The sequence below is a fragment of the Pseudorca crassidens genome, chromosome 9 (assembly GCF_039906515.1).
Source record: "Pseudorca crassidens isolate mPseCra1 chromosome 9, mPseCra1.hap1, whole genome shotgun sequence".
Lineage (NCBI taxonomy): Eukaryota > Metazoa > Chordata > Mammalia > Artiodactyla > Delphinidae > Pseudorca > Pseudorca crassidens.
Window position 1 is genome coordinate 87,642,670 of NC_090304.1, and position 20,414 is coordinate 87,663,083.

The 20,414-nt window shown below is 37.7% G+C and overlaps 1 protein-coding gene across 4 annotated transcripts in view; it reads left to right on the top strand.

The window, feature by feature from the left end:
• The first annotated feature begins 718 nt into the window (after positions 1-718).
• Positions 719-20,414, top strand: part of ZC3H12C (zinc finger CCCH-type containing 12C) — a 70,239-nt gene continuing 50,543 nt past the window's right edge. Inside the window, exons 1-2 of one of the 4 annotated variants that reach the window (XM_067750962.1) lie at positions 719-1,173; positions 5,943-6,025. In XM_067750962.1, coding sequence (XP_067607063.1) covers positions 5,993-6,025 — 33 coding nt within the window. In that variant the 5' untranslated portion in view covers positions 719-1,173; positions 5,943-5,992. Of the gene's footprint in view, positions 1,174-1,304; positions 1,401-5,942; positions 6,026-20,414 lie in introns of those variants that run through there. The other 3 variants (XM_067750961.1, XM_067750964.1, XM_067750965.1) reach the window with 3 other exon arrangements.

Below are 20,414 nucleotides of genomic sequence, written 5' to 3' on the forward strand. Positions count from 1 at the left end.
AAACGAGTTAATGCACTTAAAGCAGCTGCCAGGTCTGTGGCACGTGGTAGAGGCACAATCCAGGGACGGAGATGTTCCTTTCCCTCTCACTCCAAAAGCAGATGCATCCTGCCCAAGGCTACGAGTGACGCGCCTGGTGACAATTCCACAGGCAGGTGAGTGAGATGATTTGAACATTTCTGAAATGTTGGCCTAGATTGTGCTGGGTGTTGGACAATTCACAAAGTAGAAGGGCCCGCTGCTCTCAGTGCTTTCACACTTGCAACTCAGGAGCCCACCTCCGTGCAGAGGGCTCTCCTCCCAACCTCCCGAAGGAGATCTGGATTCAACTTGACTTTCACCTCAATTTGGACATGTTGCCACTTCCAACAAGGCCAGTTTCCTTACTGAAAGAAGTCCTTCCCCTGGGTAAAATCCCAACAGCTTCATTTGTTTAAATTCCCTTATTGGTCTTGCTAATGCCGGGTGTGGTTTTTCCTCATTACGGAATACTGATAACAAGCAAACTAGCACGGGAAAGGAAGGCAGCCGCTCGATTCCCTTGCTGCCCAGGGAATGATCCGTGGTACTGCCGGGTGGAGGAGGCGTAGCTGAGCCGAGAGGCGCCGCCGGCCCGGGCAGGGGGAGCGGAGTGGGGAGGTCGGGACCCCTGGGCTGGGCCCGAGGAGAGGCGGAGCGGGAACCTCCCGCGGCCGCAGTGGCCCGGCCAAGCCCGACAGGTTCCAGCAGCTCCCCTCACCCCTCCCCACGCCTCCCGGGTTTTCCCCTGGGTTCGGGGTTTCCTGTTTCAGTTCTCGGTGATCTCCAGCAGCAGGTGCTGGTTTGCCAACCTCAGCTCCAGACGAGGCGAAGGAGGAGAAGGAAAAGAGGAAAGGGGAGGAGGAACCGGCGCAGCGGCTGCGGCTGCCGCTGCGGGCGGGCGAGGGGCTAGGGGCGAGGCGACAGCGGGAGATCCAGGCTCGCTCTCCCCGCGGAGCAGCGGCGCGGGCGGCGGGCCGAGCCGGGGCCCCGGCGTGTGGCCGGTGTGCGCGCAGGCGGCATGGGGGAGCCTCCCACTCGCCCCGCGCTCTAGCGGCGGCCAGAGGCTGAAGGAGAGGCGGCCGCCCGCCGGAGGGTCCCGGGGCGGCCCCGCTTCCAGGGCATGTGGTGATGGCTGATGAGAAGAGACTGAAAGTAGGTTGAGCAACAGATCCGGGTGCGCGCGCGTGGGGGTCGGGGGGGCGAGTGGTGCCAGCTGGGGGAGGGGGAGCCGGGGCTGCGGCCGGCGCGGAGGGCGCGCGGGCTGGGCGGGCGGGCGCGGCGCCGAGCGGGGAGGGCCGAAGTGGCTGCTGTCGCTGCGGGCCCCGCCGCCGGCTCGCCGCTTCCTCGCGGGGCCGGCCATGCCGGGTAGCGGCCCCCAGGTTTGTCGCTCGGGAAGGGGGTGGAGGGGCGGACAGCGGCGACAATGGCCCTGAGGGAGCTGGGCGAGGGGAGGGCCGCGGGCCGGGAGGCCGCGCCCGAGCGCCGGGCGGAGGGGCCGTGGCTGGGGCGGCCGCGCCGGCGGATCTCCAGGCCCAGGCAGGTCGGGCCGCTGGAAGTCGAGTCCCTGAGCCCCGGCTGCTCCCGGGGCTCGGGCGGGGTCGAGCGAAAGCCCAGCGCATCCTCCCGGGCGGCAAAGCCGGCCCCACCGGGGATCTCGGGCGAGGGGAGGCCGGTCTCTCCGGCCCCGCGGCCTAGGGCTTCGGTCCACTCCCGGCCGCCCCAGGGCACGGCCGCCGAACATGGAGGCGGACCCGGGCGCCCCGGATGGAAACGGACCCACAGTCCCTCTCCTGAGGCTCAGACCTCGCGCGCTGGGAGGCGGGGGGGGGCGGCGGGGGGGTGAGGCAGCATCCGACAGCTCGGATACAGCCCCAACCATTAGCTTTTATTATCCATCCCTCCAGCCAAACCCCCAGGCGGGCCGTGGCGAAAACCCCCCTCTGCTCCCGCGTCCCTCCTGCAACCCTCACCCCTCAGTGTCCAGCCAAATTCCCATTTTCACCCTGCGTTCATTTAGCCGGACCGGTCCCCATGTTTAACTCCCTACAAAGAGGTGTTACAAATGTAACTTGGAGAAATGAATCCCGCATTTCCTCCCTTAACTGTCTCGTCCTTCACCCCTTCAAGACCTTAAAACCAGCCTAAGCTTCCAAGTACTGATCACCCTAACTGGATTTCTTGCTGTTTGGGTAACCGTTAACAATCCTGGTCTGTGCTCTGTGTTTTGTGATAAAGAGAAGAAATACTAATCCAGATTTAGGGAAAGTTTTCCTGTTGGTTGCAAGAATGTGTTGGAATATCCCCAGGCCCATGAGGCGCTTATTGATTCAGATTTTTTTTTTTTTTTTAACCATCTTAGAATAGTTGCAGAGATACTTGGGGCTCAGTATATTTAGAAATTTGGGAAAATTCATCAGTTCTTCACTTATTTCCTCATGTAGTTTTTCTAATGTATATTATAAACAGAAAACAGTGGATATGCCTAATACAAGTTTTTGGACCTTGGAGAACCACAAGAAGTGGGAATGTAATGTGTTATATATTTTTTAAAGTCTTAATATATTTAGGGTATGAGGGTATGACTTCCATTTATTTAATCACATATGCAATTAATTTTAGTCGCAATTTCTCAATTTTGGTGTTATCTGTTGTTCGAATATAAGGATAACTTCACCAAGTATTTGTAAAATTGTCTTACTGTTGATAACCCCAGGAAGATGCTTATTTCAGACTTGCCTCTCTATTCACCTGCTTTCTTCCAATTTGGCATTTGGATTTTAAGTTACCTTAATCTGTCTACTTGAAGATACCCTAAACATCAGAATCGTTTGGTAACTGTGTATCTATGATTTGAAATGTTTGAGTATTTTTACTTAGTTTAACAATGGATTTTGCTTTCAAAGTAGGTTACATTTCTACCTCTAGCATCTGGTCATCACACAAGTACTTAAACTCTATATGTAAAGTAAAATGAACTTTTAAACAAAACAACAGCAAAAAAGAGGCCACTATTTTTTTAACCTGCTTTTAATAATGGAAGTCTAATGAACTAGTTTATTATAATGGAAAATATTATAGGAAACAGAAACGTTTGTATGCTGATGGAAGTTTTTATTAGTCATTTCCTTTTACTACATTTTTGTTTTAATTACTATACTAATAAAATTATCCTATTTTATATTACTGGTTTCTCTGGAGCTATGTTTTCATGGATTACATCTGCCAAATTGAACCCCAAGTGTTCAATAGATATAGTGTTTTTTAAGTATTTTTCTCATTCTACAACTGGGTTACCTTGTCTTCATTCTAGCACATCACAGTGTTCTCTACATTAATTTTAATTACTGTAACAGATGTAAAAGTGTTGCTATCATTTTATAGTTTTTAATACCATTTTTATATCATTTTATACCCTTTTAGTGCTTTCAATTGCTTTTCTACATATATTCAAAAGAATTCTACTTTCATTCTTATTTGATAGCAGTTTTAAAGAAGTAAACGTAAGATTTTAAGTAGGAGGGTTTTTTTTTTATCATTTTAGTATTAGAATTAGAATGTAGGATTGTAAACTAATTGACAGTTATTGCTCATGTGAGACTGGTAAACTTCTATTACCTCAGCAAATAATTATTTAGTATCAATCTAGGTGCTGTATAAGGACCCTGACCTCTAAAAGAAGAGAGATTATTAACAGAGAGCACATAAAGCTAGATGGAATATTCTACGTGCCATAAGCAAAGAAGTAGGAAATTCAGGCACTGAGAAAGGTGGCATGCCAGGCCTTAAAGATGGGAGTCATTTCCAAATGGATACCCTGAGTCAAGGAAAGCAGGGAGTAGGTGATCCAGTGTGTCTGGAGCATTCCCCGGATGATAGGAGTAGTGGATGATTAAGGTGGCAAAGATGGTTTCAAGGGTATAGTTTTATTGGAAAGAAAAATATTAAGTAAGAAGGTCAGTGAATAACAGAAGCATATTAAATCAGGAATTCAAATTTAAGCCTAAAATATCGTGATTCTGGGGTTCAAAAATACCAAATGTTCTTAAAAAAATTTGTGTTTTAAGTGCTGATATGCCTCCTGTATGATCATCTCTAGGTCCATCCATGTTGCTGCAAATGGCATTATTTCATTCTTGTTTTATGGCTGAGTAATATTCCATTGTATAAACATACCAGATCTTTTTTATCCATTCATCTGTTGATGGACATTTAGATTGCTTCCATGTCTTGGCTATTGTAAATAGTGCTGTAAGAACCATTGGGGGTGCATGTATTGCTTTGAATTATGGTTTTCTCCAGATATATGCCCAGGAGTGGGATTGTAGGATCATACGGTAGCTCTTTTTTTAGGTTTTTAAGGAACCTCCATACTGTTCTCCATAGTGGCTCTACCAATTTACATTCCCACCATCAGTGTAGGAGGGTTCCTTTTTCTCCACACCCTCTCCAGCATTTATTATTTGTAGACTTTTTGATGATGGCCATTCTGACGGGTGTGAGGTGATACCTCATTGTAGCTTTGATTTGCATTTCTCTAATAATTAGTGATGTTCAGCATCTTTTCATGTGTCTTTTGGCCATTTGTTTGTCTTCTTTGGATCTTCTGCCCATTTTTTGATTGGGTTGTTTTTTTGATATTGAGCTGTATGAGCTGTTTATATATTTTGGAGATTAATCCCTTGTCGGTTACATAATTTGCAAATATTTTCTCCCATTCTGTAGGTTGTCTTTTCATTTGCTTCATGGTTTCCTTTGCTGTGGCACACTGTATTTTGGATCCAGTGGCATAAAGATAACTTTCAGATCTGTGATGTGGAGATATCAATTCCATCTTTGGTTTTTATAGCTGACATAATAATAGTTATTGTGTATTGTGCACTGATGTGCTAATGTCATGCTTATGCTTGCTTTTATTATCTTCATTCTATAGATGAGGAAACTGAGACACAGAAAGTTTAAATAACTTGTCCAAAGTCACACATCTAGTAAATTGCAGAGGGAGTTTGAACCCCTGAGTCTGACTTTAAAACTCATGCCCTTAACCACTGGGCAGTTCTGCCTTCCTGTGATACTATTTTTAGTTCTGTAAAAAGTGTGTCATTGTGTGTATGTTTGTATGTTGATACACATTGTTTCAAAATTAAGAGATGCATGATGATTCTTATGCCCAGTGAACTGGCATAAAGTAAAGCCCATAAGCAGATGTCTGAACACTCAAAGCATTCTGCCTTTAAGATAAATTATCAGATCTCTAAAGGTAGATAGCAAATAAAAATCCCAAGTTCTTCCTGCTTGCCTGGACATTATTCCCCTATACCGCCTCATCTTTTGCCTGGCTCACACCTCATTATTCAGGCCTCAGCTTAGATCTCACTGGGTTTACTCCATTGTAGGTTAAGATTGATAATAGAGGTGACACTTACTGTGCCAAGCACTGTTCTAAGTGCTCTACATATATTAATGCATCTAATACTTACTGTACTCCTGTAAAGAAGTATTTCAATACTTTTTTTTTTTCTGATGAGGAAACCAAACTACAGTGTGGTTAAATAACTTGCTAGAGGTTTCACAGTTAATGGCAGAGCAGGTGTCCCAACTTAGGCTAAGTATGAAATATTAAGGTCTCTTTAACCTAATACATGTTAATATATTATTGTGAGATTTAAACTATATAATAGAATCATCTCTCTTGGGAGTTTATAGAGCTTGGTGCCCCACCTTTCCATCCCCATTTAACATTCACTAAGGATTTTCTCATGACATTAAAAATATTTCAAACATTTTCTTCCTAAGAACATATCATTTTACTTAATCATTCTCCTATTTCAGTTAGACATTTGTTTTCCCCCAGTATTTCAAAATCATAATGCTTTAGTTGAACATCCCAGTAATTTTTCTTTTTTCTGCATCTGTGTTCTTAGGATGGATTCCTAGAAGTAATGATCAAAGAGAATAAGCTTTAAGGTCTTTGATGGCCAAAAAGTTTTCCAGAAAAGCTGTATTGGTATGTACACTTGTCAGAAAAGCGTGACAGAGCTGATTTCATTCCATGTTTGAATTAACTATTAACTGTAAAATTTTTTGACAGTTTGTTAAATGAACATTAATATCTAATTTTAATGCTGACTTTTTTCTACTTATATTTTAAGATATTAAAGTAGGCAGGTTGATTAAGAAGAAGCAAAGAGAAAAGTAAAACCACCTGGAATCTTCTTACCGATAAATAACTTCTGTAAATATTTTGATAAACACTCTCCTATTTTTTCTTCCTGTAGTTATACTTTACAGAGTTTTTACTTGAGTTTTAAATTTAAAATACAAGCATTTTCTAATTACCCATCTTTAGGCAAAATTATTTGTTTACTCCCCTGTGTTTTCAAAATACTTTAAATCCCTCTATAACACTTGTATATTTGGTGATAGTTAACTGTTTCTTCTTTATTTCTTTTTTGCTTTCTGTGTCTCTGCTCTTCATCTATATAACAGAAAAAAAAGTACTAGCTAGGGCATAGATTTGTCATAAGGATTAACTGATAATACAAAATACAGTGCCTAGGATCTTCTTTATCTCGTTTGTAGTCTTTAGGCAAGGACTTTGGTTTACACTGTTTTATCCCAAGTCTTCTACAGTGTTTAATACCTAGTAGATACTTCATGGATGTGTTTTTATTGTTAAAGGCCATAGAGTATGTTCTTTAAATGGACCTGCTGATGTGGTAGGGTGAACAAAAGTCAGTAGATGGCTATGAGATGATTGCAGTAATCAGTAGAGCAAATAACACAATTTGTGTACCCAAACATTTTAAAATTAACTTAGTATGTATGATGTGATTTCTTGAGTGGTCACATGCATTTACCCTTATCTACCCCACTTAGCTGGGGAAGGATATTATAAAGGCAAATTTCTAGAAGTTAGTCTTAAAGTCTTTCAAGAACAAAACATTTTAACTATTTTAAATGGAAAAATTTAAATACATGGATTATATTTTTCTACCTTCAAGTAACATGTAGCCTATAACTTCACTTATTATGAAGCATAATAATAGCTAACATTTATGGGGCACTAACTTTATGCCAGGTACAGTATTAAGCACTTTACTTACATTATCTAATTTAGTTTTACAACAATTGTATAAAGTTTATACTGTTGTTTTGCCTATCTTCCAGGTGATAGAACAGGGGTTATCAAGATTTCTTATTTATCCTATCTAAATAACAATGCTTGTTTTGCTTTTTTTTTTAAAAAAAAAAAAGATGGTGAGGACAGCAGAACTCAATGATTTCTGTTGATGTATATTAATGATTTTTGGTCTTCTTTCCTTGCTGTTAGCTGTTCCTTGCTGATGTTGTCACTTCTTCCCTCTAATTTGAAGAAGATAACTGCTATGGACTGTGAAACTGAATGACAACAGCTAGTATTATGGCTAACATAAAAGTATTTAGGCAGCAATTAAAGGCCTTTAGGACTCGCAGATTGTCTAGGTTGGAGAACTGAGAAATTGCACTTTCAGAGAGTAGTTGGGGCCTCTAACAATCAAATAGACCTGGGTTTGAATCCCAGCTCTGTCCTTTACTGGCTGTGACCTTAGACAAAACTCAGTTTCTCTTTGATTTCTTGTACTTTGCAAGTTGTTTTTAGTGATTTAAGCTAATGAGTATAAAAAGTGCCTGGCACATAGAAGGCAGTGAATGTTATTATAAAGTGACTTAGCAGTATTCACTGAATTGATTAGACAGAGATTTTGTTTGTTTGTTTTATTTTTCTGTCTACTTATTCACTGGCTCTTAATTGTGTTCTGGGTAATTGGGCTTACCAGATGAAAAATACCTAAAAAATCAAGTTTACTTTTATTGCTTTTAATATGTAAGTTTATATTTTAGATTTTTCAAAGGGCTTTTAAATTTATTACTTCATGTCATTTAGGGTGAAGCTAAAATTAGTTTCTGTTCTTTGTTCTTAGTCATCTACTCATTTCCTATTCAAAATTACATGGGCTTAATTTTATCCTTTATTCTGTGACTTAGTCTGTTTCACATCTTGGCTTTTACTTTATAATTTATTTTTATTATTTTGTATACTTATAGGGAGCAGTTCTCCCATATAATTGAGGCTGCCTCCTCATTGTTGACTTAGACGTTTTTTAAGTCATCGTTTCTTTGAATTGCCCCACTGAGTTGGCGATTTTATGTATTAGATACTTCTTGGAATTTTGCTGTAATTGTAAATGATTAGTACAGATCTAAAATGCTGGAAGTGTGCAATAAATTATCTATTTTGATAAAGTAGGCATTATTTCTATTTTTGCTAAGATAGAAAAATGCCTTAAGTAACATAAAAATTGTGTTCATAACGTTATGTTAAAATTAGCAATATCATGCATAGGAAAAAATAATTTTAAATAGGAGAGATGTTTTCCAAAGTGCATTTCTATTATTTTGACTACTTCGTTTTATCTTTTAAAATTAAATTTTGAGTTAAATATTTTAACATTTATTTTATCACATTTTTAAAATAGAGAAAAAGTTAAAGTGATAGTGAAAAATCATATATAATTCTCCCGTAGAGAGAACTTAAAGTTTTGGTAATGTTTTCATTTTTTTTTAATCTCCTAGTCAATATAAACACATCCTTTAAAAAATTTGTATGCATATGTAGTTTTGTTTCTTGCTGTTCTTTCAATATACGATGTTTTCCTGTATCATTAAATATCCTTTTAAAAGATTATTTTTATTGGGCTTCCCTGGTGGCGCAGTGGTTGAGAGTCCACCTGCCGATACAGGGGACACGGGTTCGTGCCCTGGTCCGGGAAGATCCCACATGCCGCGGAGCTGCTGGGCCCGTGAGCCATGGCCGCTGGGCCTGCACGTCCGGAGCCTGTGCTCCGCAGCGGTAGAGGCCGCAGCAGTGAGAGGCCCGCGTACCACAAAAAAAAAAAAAGATTATTTTTATTGGCTGAATGCATTCAACACATTCAAATACTGCAATTTAATCAAGCTCATATTGTTGAGTATTTAGAGTATGACCAATATTTTTATTGTTATAGTGAACATGATAAATGTCCATGTATATAGATCTTTGTACACATTGATGAATATATTTTAAACAAATTCCTAGATGTGATCATGCAAATTGCCCTCTAGAAAAGTGGCACCAATTTATATTCTTAGAAATGCATGTGTGTCGCTCTCTGCACCCATCACAGTTTCCCTTCACAGCCTGTCTTTGTTAATTTGATAAACAAGAATGACATAATAGTGCTAAGAAGCTCCTTCAGTAGAGTCAGAGAGATTGAGTTTGAGTTCCTGTTCTGACGCTTGTGTGATCGTGGGCAAATTTCCTATATTTTCCTAAGCCGCAGTTTCTTTGTGAAATTGTGATGATAGTACCTATTATCATGGTAATATCATATAATATCATGGTTGTGGCTATTAACCAATAATGTACATTGAAGTATAAGCCCTTGAGAGATGTTAGCTGTCATTATTAATTATGAATGAGATTTCACCTCATTATATTCTATACTTGGTATGCCTATATTTTATACCTTGTAGTGGGTGGTATAAAGGAAAGTTAGTCAATTTTAAATAACCATCTTTTATGTACCGTTAGTTATATTGTAGTACTTAGTTCCAATACTTTTTCAGTTGACTGTCTTGATTTTCAGGATATATTATAAGTGACCCCCAAATAATATAAATTTTAAAAAATATTTCAACTTTTTTTTCTTGTCTTATTGCATTGGTTGAAACCATAGAACAGTGATAGTAGGCATTTGAGCTTATTTCTTATTTTACTGGGTCTTTCTCCCTGTTATTTCATTTTTTAAATGCCAATGGCTATTGTTTCCTGACATAGGTGTCCCCTGCTTATATACACATATTCCTGCAAATATCTATAAAAGCTAAATGTGAGAAACTTGAAAATAGATTTATATATTATGGGAGAATTCCTTTAAATTGTTAAATTCCTAAGTATCTTTTAGGCACATCTTCAAAACTATATTTTCAGCATTTGACTCATGTTCTCTTCTTTTTAAATTGAACATACAGTCAGTCAGTTTAAATAAGGCTAAATGTCAGTAAGGCTGAAATTTTGCTGCTTTCAACCCACTTAATGATTCCATCCTTGTCTCAATGATACAGACTTTGAGACCCACTTTACTTTTCAGCATTGTCTGCTATTACATTATATTTATAAAATACTAGTTAAAGTAAATGAAACAAATTTGCCCCTTGGAATAAAACCCTTATTCAAATAAAGTCTTAGGGTCATAGTCCCAGAGCCCTCCTTACTCAGCTTCTGAGGCATCTTTCAGAAAACTGTTTAAAAATGACTACCCCCCAAAAAAGATTCAAATAATTTACAAATCACAAATATGACAGTGCTACTGAAACTGAAGTTTTCAGGGGCTAGCAGGAAACCCACCCTGTGATATCGTAAGGTTTTTGTTAAATAATTTTTGTACCAAAGTCCTGATTTAGCATGTTTTAAAAAATGATTAAGTATAGCAACATATACTGTATGAAGATATGGTATTCACAGATCTAGGTAGTGTCTTTCTATTGTTGGGTTACTAAAATTTGAATCCTGGACTCTCTTCTTTTTTGTACAGTTTTCCATCCATGCAAACTATATTTTTAAATACCATCTGCATGCTAATGACTACCAAATTTTTATCTCCAATACTGACTTCTCTCTTTTACCCAGCTGTCTTGGGACAGCTCTACTTGGATAGCTATTAGTATCTGAAACAAAATTATCTAAAACAGAATTTTTGTCCTTCCAAATCTGTCCCTTTCCAAGTCTTCCCCACTTTAATAAATGTTACTACCATCTTCTCAGCTGCTCACACCATAGATCTAGAAGTTCTTGATTCTTCATGTCTCTTTCATCTTCCACACCCATCCAAGTACCCATAAGTACCCATCAGTACTTATGATTAAATGAACTGAATTAACAGTGTTCAATATTAGAAAAATCTATTATCATAGAATGAAATCTACTGGTTAAATGTGTATTGTTATAATTTGAATATACTATATAACTTACCTTTCTTATATTTAGAACTCTGTATAAAGTATAAGTAAGATTATACATATATTTGATTAGTTTTGGTGCCATCTTTGTTAGGTTTGGTCATAATTAGGCCAGCCTCATAAACCAGTTGGGATGCTTTCCATGTTCTTAGGTGCCCTAGAATAATCTCAGTAACAAAGGATTTTGCCAGAACACACCTACAGAAAAAATGGGTATAGCATTCTTTGTCAGGAATGGAATAGAGGGTATAAATCTTTAACAAAGTTTTTATTTCTTCCATGGTTATTCACTTACAACCTTTTCTTAAGTCGGCTTCAATTATGGATTCTTATTTATTGGCATAAAGATTTATGCAAAGAAACCCTTCCATTTCATTGAACATTATATTTGTATTGTTAATTTGTAGAGTTCCTTAACCTCTTGGTCACATTTTTAGGAAGTTATTCACTTATTCATTTATTCATTCATTCATATTTAGAACCAGCTCTCCATTATATTAACCATTTCTACATTTTTTTGCTTCCTAATTTACTTATTTATGCTTTTAATTTTATTACTTTGCCTACCTTTATTTTGGCTTGTTTGCTTATTTTAACCTTTCTAATTTAAATGTTTAATTCATTTATTTCTTTTTTCTATTAAATACATTTACACCATTAATTTTTTCATTGAGTATTAATTTGGCCACATCCCATAGGTTATAATTCTATTGTCATCCATTTTTAATGTCCGTAATTTTATTTTTTATTTTTCTTTAACTGCAGGGTTATCTGGAAGAGAGTTTTAATGTACAGATATTGGGAGTTTTAGGGTTTAAAAAAATTTTTGTTATCAGATGCTGACTTCTCATTTTTGTGTCTCATAGTCAGAGTATACTTCCATTCTCTATGTTTGAGTTTTTCCTAAATGCCTTGAAAAAGTTGGTCTGTCTAGTGCAAATGTCCTCTGTATCTTATCTTTGAAGTCAAGAAATCCCTAGTAGGGTTTCCCTGGTGGTGCAGTGGTTGAGAGTGCGCCTGCCGATGCAGGGGACACGGGTTCATGCCCTGGTCTGGGAAGATCCCACGTGCCGCAGAGCGGCTGGGCCCGTGAGCCATGGCTGCTGAGCCTGCGCGTTCGGAGCCTGTGCTCCGCAACGGCAGAGGCCACAACAGTGAGAGGCAAAAAATAAAAAATTAAAATAAAATAAAAAAAAAAGAAGTCCCTGGCAATTACTCTGTGAGTACTTCAGATAAGGGCCATTTTAATTGTTGTTGCTGTTGTTGATTAAATACACATATACCCTGGAGTTTAATGCCATCATCATCATTTAAGGCCTGTGGATAAAAGAAGTAAATCTAAAGCTTTAGATTGTCAGGGCTTTTTGTCATCTTTGTGTAAGGATAGGATGGTGTAACTTTCAAAATAAGCTGATCTCTAAGTTTGTTTGAAAAGTATTTGTGTTCCTTAAATGGGGCATCTCTGCCTGCAGATCTCTACATCTCCTTGGCCCTTGTGTGCTCCCTTCTGTGTGTGTTCTAGGATTTCCTGGAGTTGGAAGTTGAGCCAGCAGCTCTGTTTTTCCATGGGCCCCACTATGCTCTTTACCAGTTTATAGTATTTCAGGGTGCATCTTTCAAATACTCTCACCCCCAAAATTGTAAAGCTTTGGAAATAAAAATTAGTTCTTCTTTCCTGACCTGTTTATGGATGGGATGAATACATTGGCCAAGAGAAATGACAGAATTTTAGAAAATACTCCACATTCTTTAAAATGGATGGTGGACAATTCTAGTGATCCCTATAAGTAAGAAAAACAAAATGCTTTAAATTGCTGCTCCTTTATTTCCCATTAAGTTCTCTATTTTTCAGTGTTCTTTCAGGTCTTTTGATTATATTAAATAGAGGCTCTGCTAGGTCCTAAGGTCTTTAATCCCTCCCTTTTAAATAAGAACCTCAGTAGGGAATCAGAGGCAGCTAATGTTTGAAGTCAAATACTGATCCACAAATTAGAAAAATTTTCTGTACTAGGAGAGAGACTAGGTTTAGAGTATAGGTAGTGTAAGTGTGATTTTGAAAAAAAAAATCAGGAGTTGGCTTATAAGAAAAAAATTCACAAAATTAATTCTGTGAGTTTGGTTGATGTAGAAAATTTTACTGCTAGCCTAGGTGGCTGGGAAGCATGTGCCAGGTTGACAGCTGCAACTTAGCTTCTAGACCATCCCATGCTGGGAAAGCACCTGAGTGAAGATGTGGCAGGTAGAGAAAACACTTTGGAATTCCTGAGTGATAGCCAGAAGCCAGAATGCCAATTTGGCAAGAGTGCTACCAGGTGCTGAGTCTTGGGCCTGAGCATTCCTCAAAATAACACGTAGATCATAAATGTTTATTTCCCACTTTGAGAGCAAATGAGTACTTAAGTCTTATGTGCATTTTAATAGATTGAATACTATTTTATGATAAACACCTAATATAAGCTAATCCAGTTCAACATGGATTTATATTTGATCAAAATCCTGAAATAATTTTCTTCTCAATGTGTGCTAACCTCTTCCGCAACTTTTTGTATTATCTCTTAAAAAATAATCAGAATTAGAAGATAAAATAAAACAATCAGTTATTTATTTTAGAAATACTGGGTCTAGGGACTTCCCTGGTGGTCCAGTGGTTAAGACTTTGTGCTTCCACTGCAGGGGGCATGGCTTAATCCCTGGTTGGGGAACTAAGATCCCACATGCCAGCATGGCATGGCCAAAGAAAAAAAAAGAAAAAAATAGAAATACTGGGTCTGAAGACTGATTAATTTGTTTTATTGCTAAATCTTTGCTTTCCAATAATGTAGCTTTTTGCTTACTAAACCCAAAGGCTTAAGAATCTCTTCCAAGAGTCAGAAATGCGGTAAGTTGGTTCTGTCCTCCCTGCACCCCCTTCTCTCCATGCACACGTGTGCATATGCACACACAAGTGCAGAGGAGGAAAGGTGCCGACAAGGAAGGAGGTCCAGAGACCAGGATTACACTAAGATTCTTATATTTAAAAATCTTTCATCAATCGTTTTATCTAAATAAATAGTCACTTGGTTTAACAAGCCATCCTTAGAGCATCCATTGTACTTATGCCCCTTCCTCAAGAATCTTTCATACTTAAATATTTAATAATTACTTTTATCATATAAACATCACAGTACCCTCAATGATCTTTCTTTTGGAGTTTTGATTTTTGCGGGAAGGGAGACTGGATGGAGCAGCTAGGATGGGAGTATCTAGACGGCCAAATGGCAGCATTAAGCCTCTAGGTATCTTGAGAGCTGGGAAAGAAGACTGGAGATGCGTTAGAAAAGGAGGCAGAAGAGCAACAAGAACGCACTTCCTGCTCCTGAACATGGGCAGTTCCCTGCCAGCTGTGCTTGTCCTCGCCTTTCACTCTTCACCCCAGTCAGTCCTGGCCCTCTGGGTCTTGTGGAGGCTGGGAAAGGACTGCAGGGTTGAGGGTGGTAGGCTGGTTAATTTTGACCGAGAATTAGAGGCTAAAGTAGAGCCAACATTTGCCTCATTGAACCAACTCTGTTTTCCCAATTCACTGCTATTCCTTCTTTTTTTTCCTCTAAGTTATTGTCCTTTTATTTATTCCCAGTCTTTCATTCATACATAGGTGGGCATACCTTTTTTCTCTCCTGCCCCATTAAATCCATTCTCCTGGTTTAAAGTTCTTAAAAGAAAGAAAAAAAAAACCCTTAGCCTCCCTACCCACCAAAATATCTTTCTATATCTTATTCCTTTCCTGCCAAACTTATTAAAAGAATACATATGCTGTCATCTCTTCTTCAGCACACACTTACTCCTTAACTGGGAGTTTTTAGCCTGTGTTCTGTGGTTCCCCAAAGGGTCCATGGATAGAATTTGGGCATTCTGTGATGTTGGATGGGAAAAAATTTATGTATTTATATTCATATCCTCTGATTGAAATTTACCATTTCCCTCAATTATGAATGTAAGCAACAAGTCCAATTTTAATAACAGCATATATGACTGTGTCATCCATAGAAATCATAAATGTTTCCCTATCATGTTACAGTTGAAGTAAATACTCTGAAATATCATTTTTACTTTTAACTACTTCAAAATCATGGTAGTTATTAGGTCTGCTGCTATATCTTATTTAAATGTGTTAATAAAAGACATATTTTACTATATCACATTTTTACATATTTTGATGACTATTTTAATATAATTGGCTTCTTTGTAATGCAGTCTCTGCTTTTGCTTTGTGCATTTAAAAGCATTACTTCGAAAAGAGGTGTATAGCCTTCATTAGACTGAGAAAAGATCTATGGCATAAAAACTTGTTTAGGAGCAGCTGCCTGTTCACCCCACCTGTCTTCATATCTCCAAAACAGCTCCCTCAGTGGTCACTAATCACCTTTACCCAATGTCCTCAGTCATTCTGCAGTGTATCTGTATCATTTGGTGCCATCAGTTATTTTTTGTTACTCCTTCCTCTTTTGTCTTTAGTATCAAATCCTTACTGGACCCATTGGCTCATCTTAGAAAATATCTCATATTTGTTTCTTTTTTTCTGCATAACTTTAGATACCAGTCACCTTTTGCTTAGACCATTATGTATTATAATACCTTCCTAACTTGTCTTTGAGTTTCTTGCCCCCTCAAACCTAATAGAGCTGGAATTACCATCCTAAAATGTAGTTAGAAACACATCATTCACATTCTCAGAAACTTTCAGTGGTTCCCCATTACCTTTCTTTTTTTTAAATCAATAATTCTAATTTTATATTAGTTTTATATTTAATTTTATATTGATTTAATTTATATATAAATTAATTATTATTTAATTTATTTTAAATTTATATTAATTTTATATTTAATTTTATATTGATTTAATTACCTTTCTAAAATGTGGGTAGAAATACACTATTCCCTTTTTCAGAAACCTTCAGTAGTTTCCCAATAACAAAGTTGAAACACTAGTATGGCATTCAAGACTTTCCATGAACTAAGTACATCCTAACTTTCTAGCCTCTTCTACAGCAGTATTAATCTCACAGTATTCTGTATATTTTATCATCTTTCACGTCTCTGGCCTTTGATCCTGTTTTCTCAAAAATCCTTTCTTTCCGTACCTTACCCCACTCCCCATCTTGCCCTACCACAGACACATACACCATAGTATATATAGGAATGTGTCATCATCATCATTCTGTTCTCAGCTTATATGTTGCCTCTCAGAACCTTCTCCAATCTGAGCCAATGTCTTTGTCTCTTGTATTCTATGATATATCACTATTAATAGCATTAATTTTGACATGCGCTATATTTTATAGGTATTCATCTATTTGGTTTCTTTAGTAAATTTATATTCCTTAGGGTAGCAACCGTATTCATGTTTGTACCCTCTCTCATCTTCTTCACTTAATGTCACTTTCTCATAGTAGGCATTCAAATAAATGTTTCTTGAGTGAATACATTAATTCATTGAATACTGGCTTAACCTCTGATTTAGCTTGATTGGGTGACCATGGACCAGGCTGCTGTTGTCCTGCGTTTCATCAGAGTATTACTTTCAAAATGTATTAGTTGTACACATTTTAAAATAGAATTTGATCACCTAGCTAACATCTGTAAAAGTGCCATAAGAACTAAATTACTCTGTATTTAATGATATTACTATCAAGAAAATAGATTCCTAAGTCATAGGATTTTTTTCCATAAAAGATTTGTTAAATAACAATTATTTAAAGGAGAAAATTATTATGGCTTTAATTTTTTGATAGTAACTTACAGATCTTAAGAGAAAGCTAATTCTGAAAAGTATACTAATTTATTACTTTATTAAAAGTTAATGAGATTATGAGAGAGGTGGGAGCCGATGGCTGATCTTTGTCTACAGCCATTTATTTTAAAATAAATTTGCACAGTCCACAATTTATATTGTTAAACTGAAAGAAGTATTTTCTCATTTTCCATAAGAAAAACCTTTGTTTCCTTTCAGGTGCTTGTTATAATTTCTTCTAATTTTACTTCCATTTTCTCCCACATCCCTTCACTTCTGCCCATCATCAGATCAATGTATTTCTTCTAAATTACTGATTCCCAGCCATTTTTATACTCATGTTCCTTACTAAGCTTTCTACCATTATCTTCTTTTTTGAATATTTTTTCCTCCACTTTTATCAAGATATAATTGAGATAAAGCATTGTATATATTTAAGGCCACAGCATAGAGATTCAACTTACATACATCAAGAAATGCTTATCACAGGGCTTCCCTGGTGGCGCAGTGGTTGAGAGTCCGCCTGCCGATGCAGGGGACACGGGTTCGTGCCCCGGTCCGGGAAGATCCCACATGCCGCGGAGCGGCTGGGCCCGTGAGCCATGGCCGCTGAGCCTACGCGTAATGCTTATCACAGTAAGTTTAGTGAACATCCATTATCTCATATATATACAAAATTTAAATAATAGAAAAAAAAAATCTTTCCTTGTGATGAGAACTCTTAGCACTTACTCTCTTAACAACTTTCACACATAATGTGCCGCAGTGTTCATTATCTGTATCATGTTGTACATATTACATCCCTAGTACTTATTTCTCTTATAACTGGGAGTCTGTGCCTTTTGACCACCTTCATCCAATTCCCCCTCACCCCACCCCCTGCCTCTAGTAACCACAAGTCTGATCTCTTTCTATTTTTTGTTTGTTTGTTCTTGAAGTATAATTGACCTACAACACAATGTTAGTTCTTGTTATACAACATTGTGATTTGATATTTCTGTACTTTTCAAAACAATCACCAGGGTAAGTCTAGTTATGATGTGTCACCGTACAAAGATACTCATAGTTATTGATACTATTGTCTTCTAATTATCCTTATTAGCCAAAGTATTCCATGACACTTAAATCTTGAGTAGTTTTTCTTACAAAAAAGGATAGGTATGTTTGGCTTTTCCAAACTAAATGTCATTCCCCTTTCCCTCTGAGAAACATTGTTCTAAATTATTTTATTAATTTAACAAAATTCATGTTCTGAGATCAGGAACAAAGGCAGAACTTTAGAATTATATTAATGAGAACATAAAATAATGAAAATCAGATTTTCTATTGTTTTGTACTGAAATTTCACTTTTAGTATAAACTTTTAAGATAATAATATTTACTATGTGCCAAACACTGTTCTAAGTTATTATATATATTACAACCCTGTGCTGTTGGTGTTGTTATTATCCCCATTTTATGGTTGAAGAAACTGAAACACAGCAGTTGTGTAATTTGTCCAGGATATTTGGATACTTTTTGGGAGAGGGTGTGTTGTGGTGTTGGTTCTTATATCCATAAATTATAAGATCTCTCTCTTGCTCATCCTCTTTTCTTTGGACCCCATGCTGGAGTAAACTCTACCCTAGAACTTATAGTAAGGGGTCAGGTACACGTTTCAGAATACCAGTAAATCAGATATTAGAAATAGTGCTGCCTGTATAGGAACACGTGGCCCAGTCTAGTCTAATTCCCTTTGGTACGTGGGGCAATTGGTTTGTCATTGAGAAAAAGTTTGGATGGAATACCATACCCCTTTTCTAACATCAGCAAAATAGTAGTACCCAAATGTGGCAAAGCAGATAAAGAAAATGACAAGCCAGTCTTATGATTATTGATGTAAAAATTCCTAAGGAAATACCAGCATATATAGTATAATCCTCCAAAATGTAATAATGTTTCTATATTAGTAAATCTGTTAATGTAGTTCACAATATTAGTAACTCAAAGAAGAAATTATGATCATCTTAATATATCATTTTAATGCAATACACATTTTTAATTTTTTTCTTAAATCTTTCATGAGGAGGAAAACATATTTCTATAAGTGACTTTTTAAAGGCTACATATTGTGTTGTGTGTAAATGTATAGTTGTATATAAACTTATAATTACATACAGCTAACACACACTGAGTGCGTACTGTGTGCCTGGCACTGTTCCAGGTGTCAAGTGTTTTACATGTATTAGCTCATTAAATTTCAAAACAACTATTTATATGTGTGTGTGTATTTTATTTTTTAACAGATGAGGCATGAGGAGGTAAATTTGCCCAACGTGATAGATGTGTATGTTTTATATGTATATGTATGTACAACCTAACCAGCCATCAATATAATGCTTAATAATAAAACACTAGACGCATTCCCATTAATATCAGGAATGACACAAAATAACCATTGTTAACATTACAATGTAATTGACAGAAGTATGAAGCAAGAGATGTAAAAATTGGTAAGGAAGAGTCAATCTGATGATTTTACATTATTATATATGCCTGGAAAACCCAAGAGCCTCAGTGAAACACTAATAGAAACATTGAGTTCACTGAGATACCTAGTTCACTAAAGTTTTATGTACAAGAATAAAATAATTATTTTTTAGACACCAACAATAACTAGTTAGAAAATATAAGGGAAGAAAAAAACCTCCATTCACAGCAAGAACAAAAGCAAAATATTTTAAGACAAGTTTAAAAAGAAATTTATAAGCCCCCTACAAAGAAATCTAGGAACTGTATTGAAAGAGGAAATTTCAATCAATTATTCTTGATTAAACAATATAGTAAATCAGTAGTGCTTTTTAAGCAAGGATTACTACAACACAATCTCCATCGAACTCCCAACAGCAGCTTTTCTATTAAAACTTGTCAAACTAATTCTTAAGTAGCTGGAAGCATATACATGCAAAAGATTCTTGTATGATTCCCACGCTGTGTAAAGTTTTGAGGTGCGTTGCCCTTCAAAGCTCTGCATGACATGGCTGGTCTTGACCTTGACCTTTCTGACCTCATTTGCTGACTCCTCCCCTTGCTCACCTGCCACCAGACATACTGGCCACCTTGCTGTCCTGTGGACGTCTCTCATCTCTGGGCTTTGTACTTAACCCTCCCTCCTCCTGTTACACATTCCTTTCACTTCATTTAGGTATCTGCACAAATACCACCCTATCATAAAGGCCTTCCCTGATTAAAAGTTTCTCTATAGCATTTACCATCACCTGACGTGTATTTACTGTTTACATTCTCTCCCTCTGTGAGTTTGGTGAGAGAAGAGACTTGCTTTGTTCTTGCTGTATCCCCAGCACCTGGCACCTAGGAGGTGCCCATTTGCTGAATGAAACTGGCATTAAAAATTACAGGTAAGATCACTAAGAGTTCTGAAGAGAGGATGAAATTACAGTCAATCTTGTTTTTCTTGAACAGTTTACCCTTGAACATCACAGGCATTAGGGGCACCGACCCTCTGTGCAGTCAGAAATCCGAGTATAACTTCACAGTTGGCCCTCCTTATCCAGGGTTCTGCATCCCCAGATCACCAGCCAAGAATCAC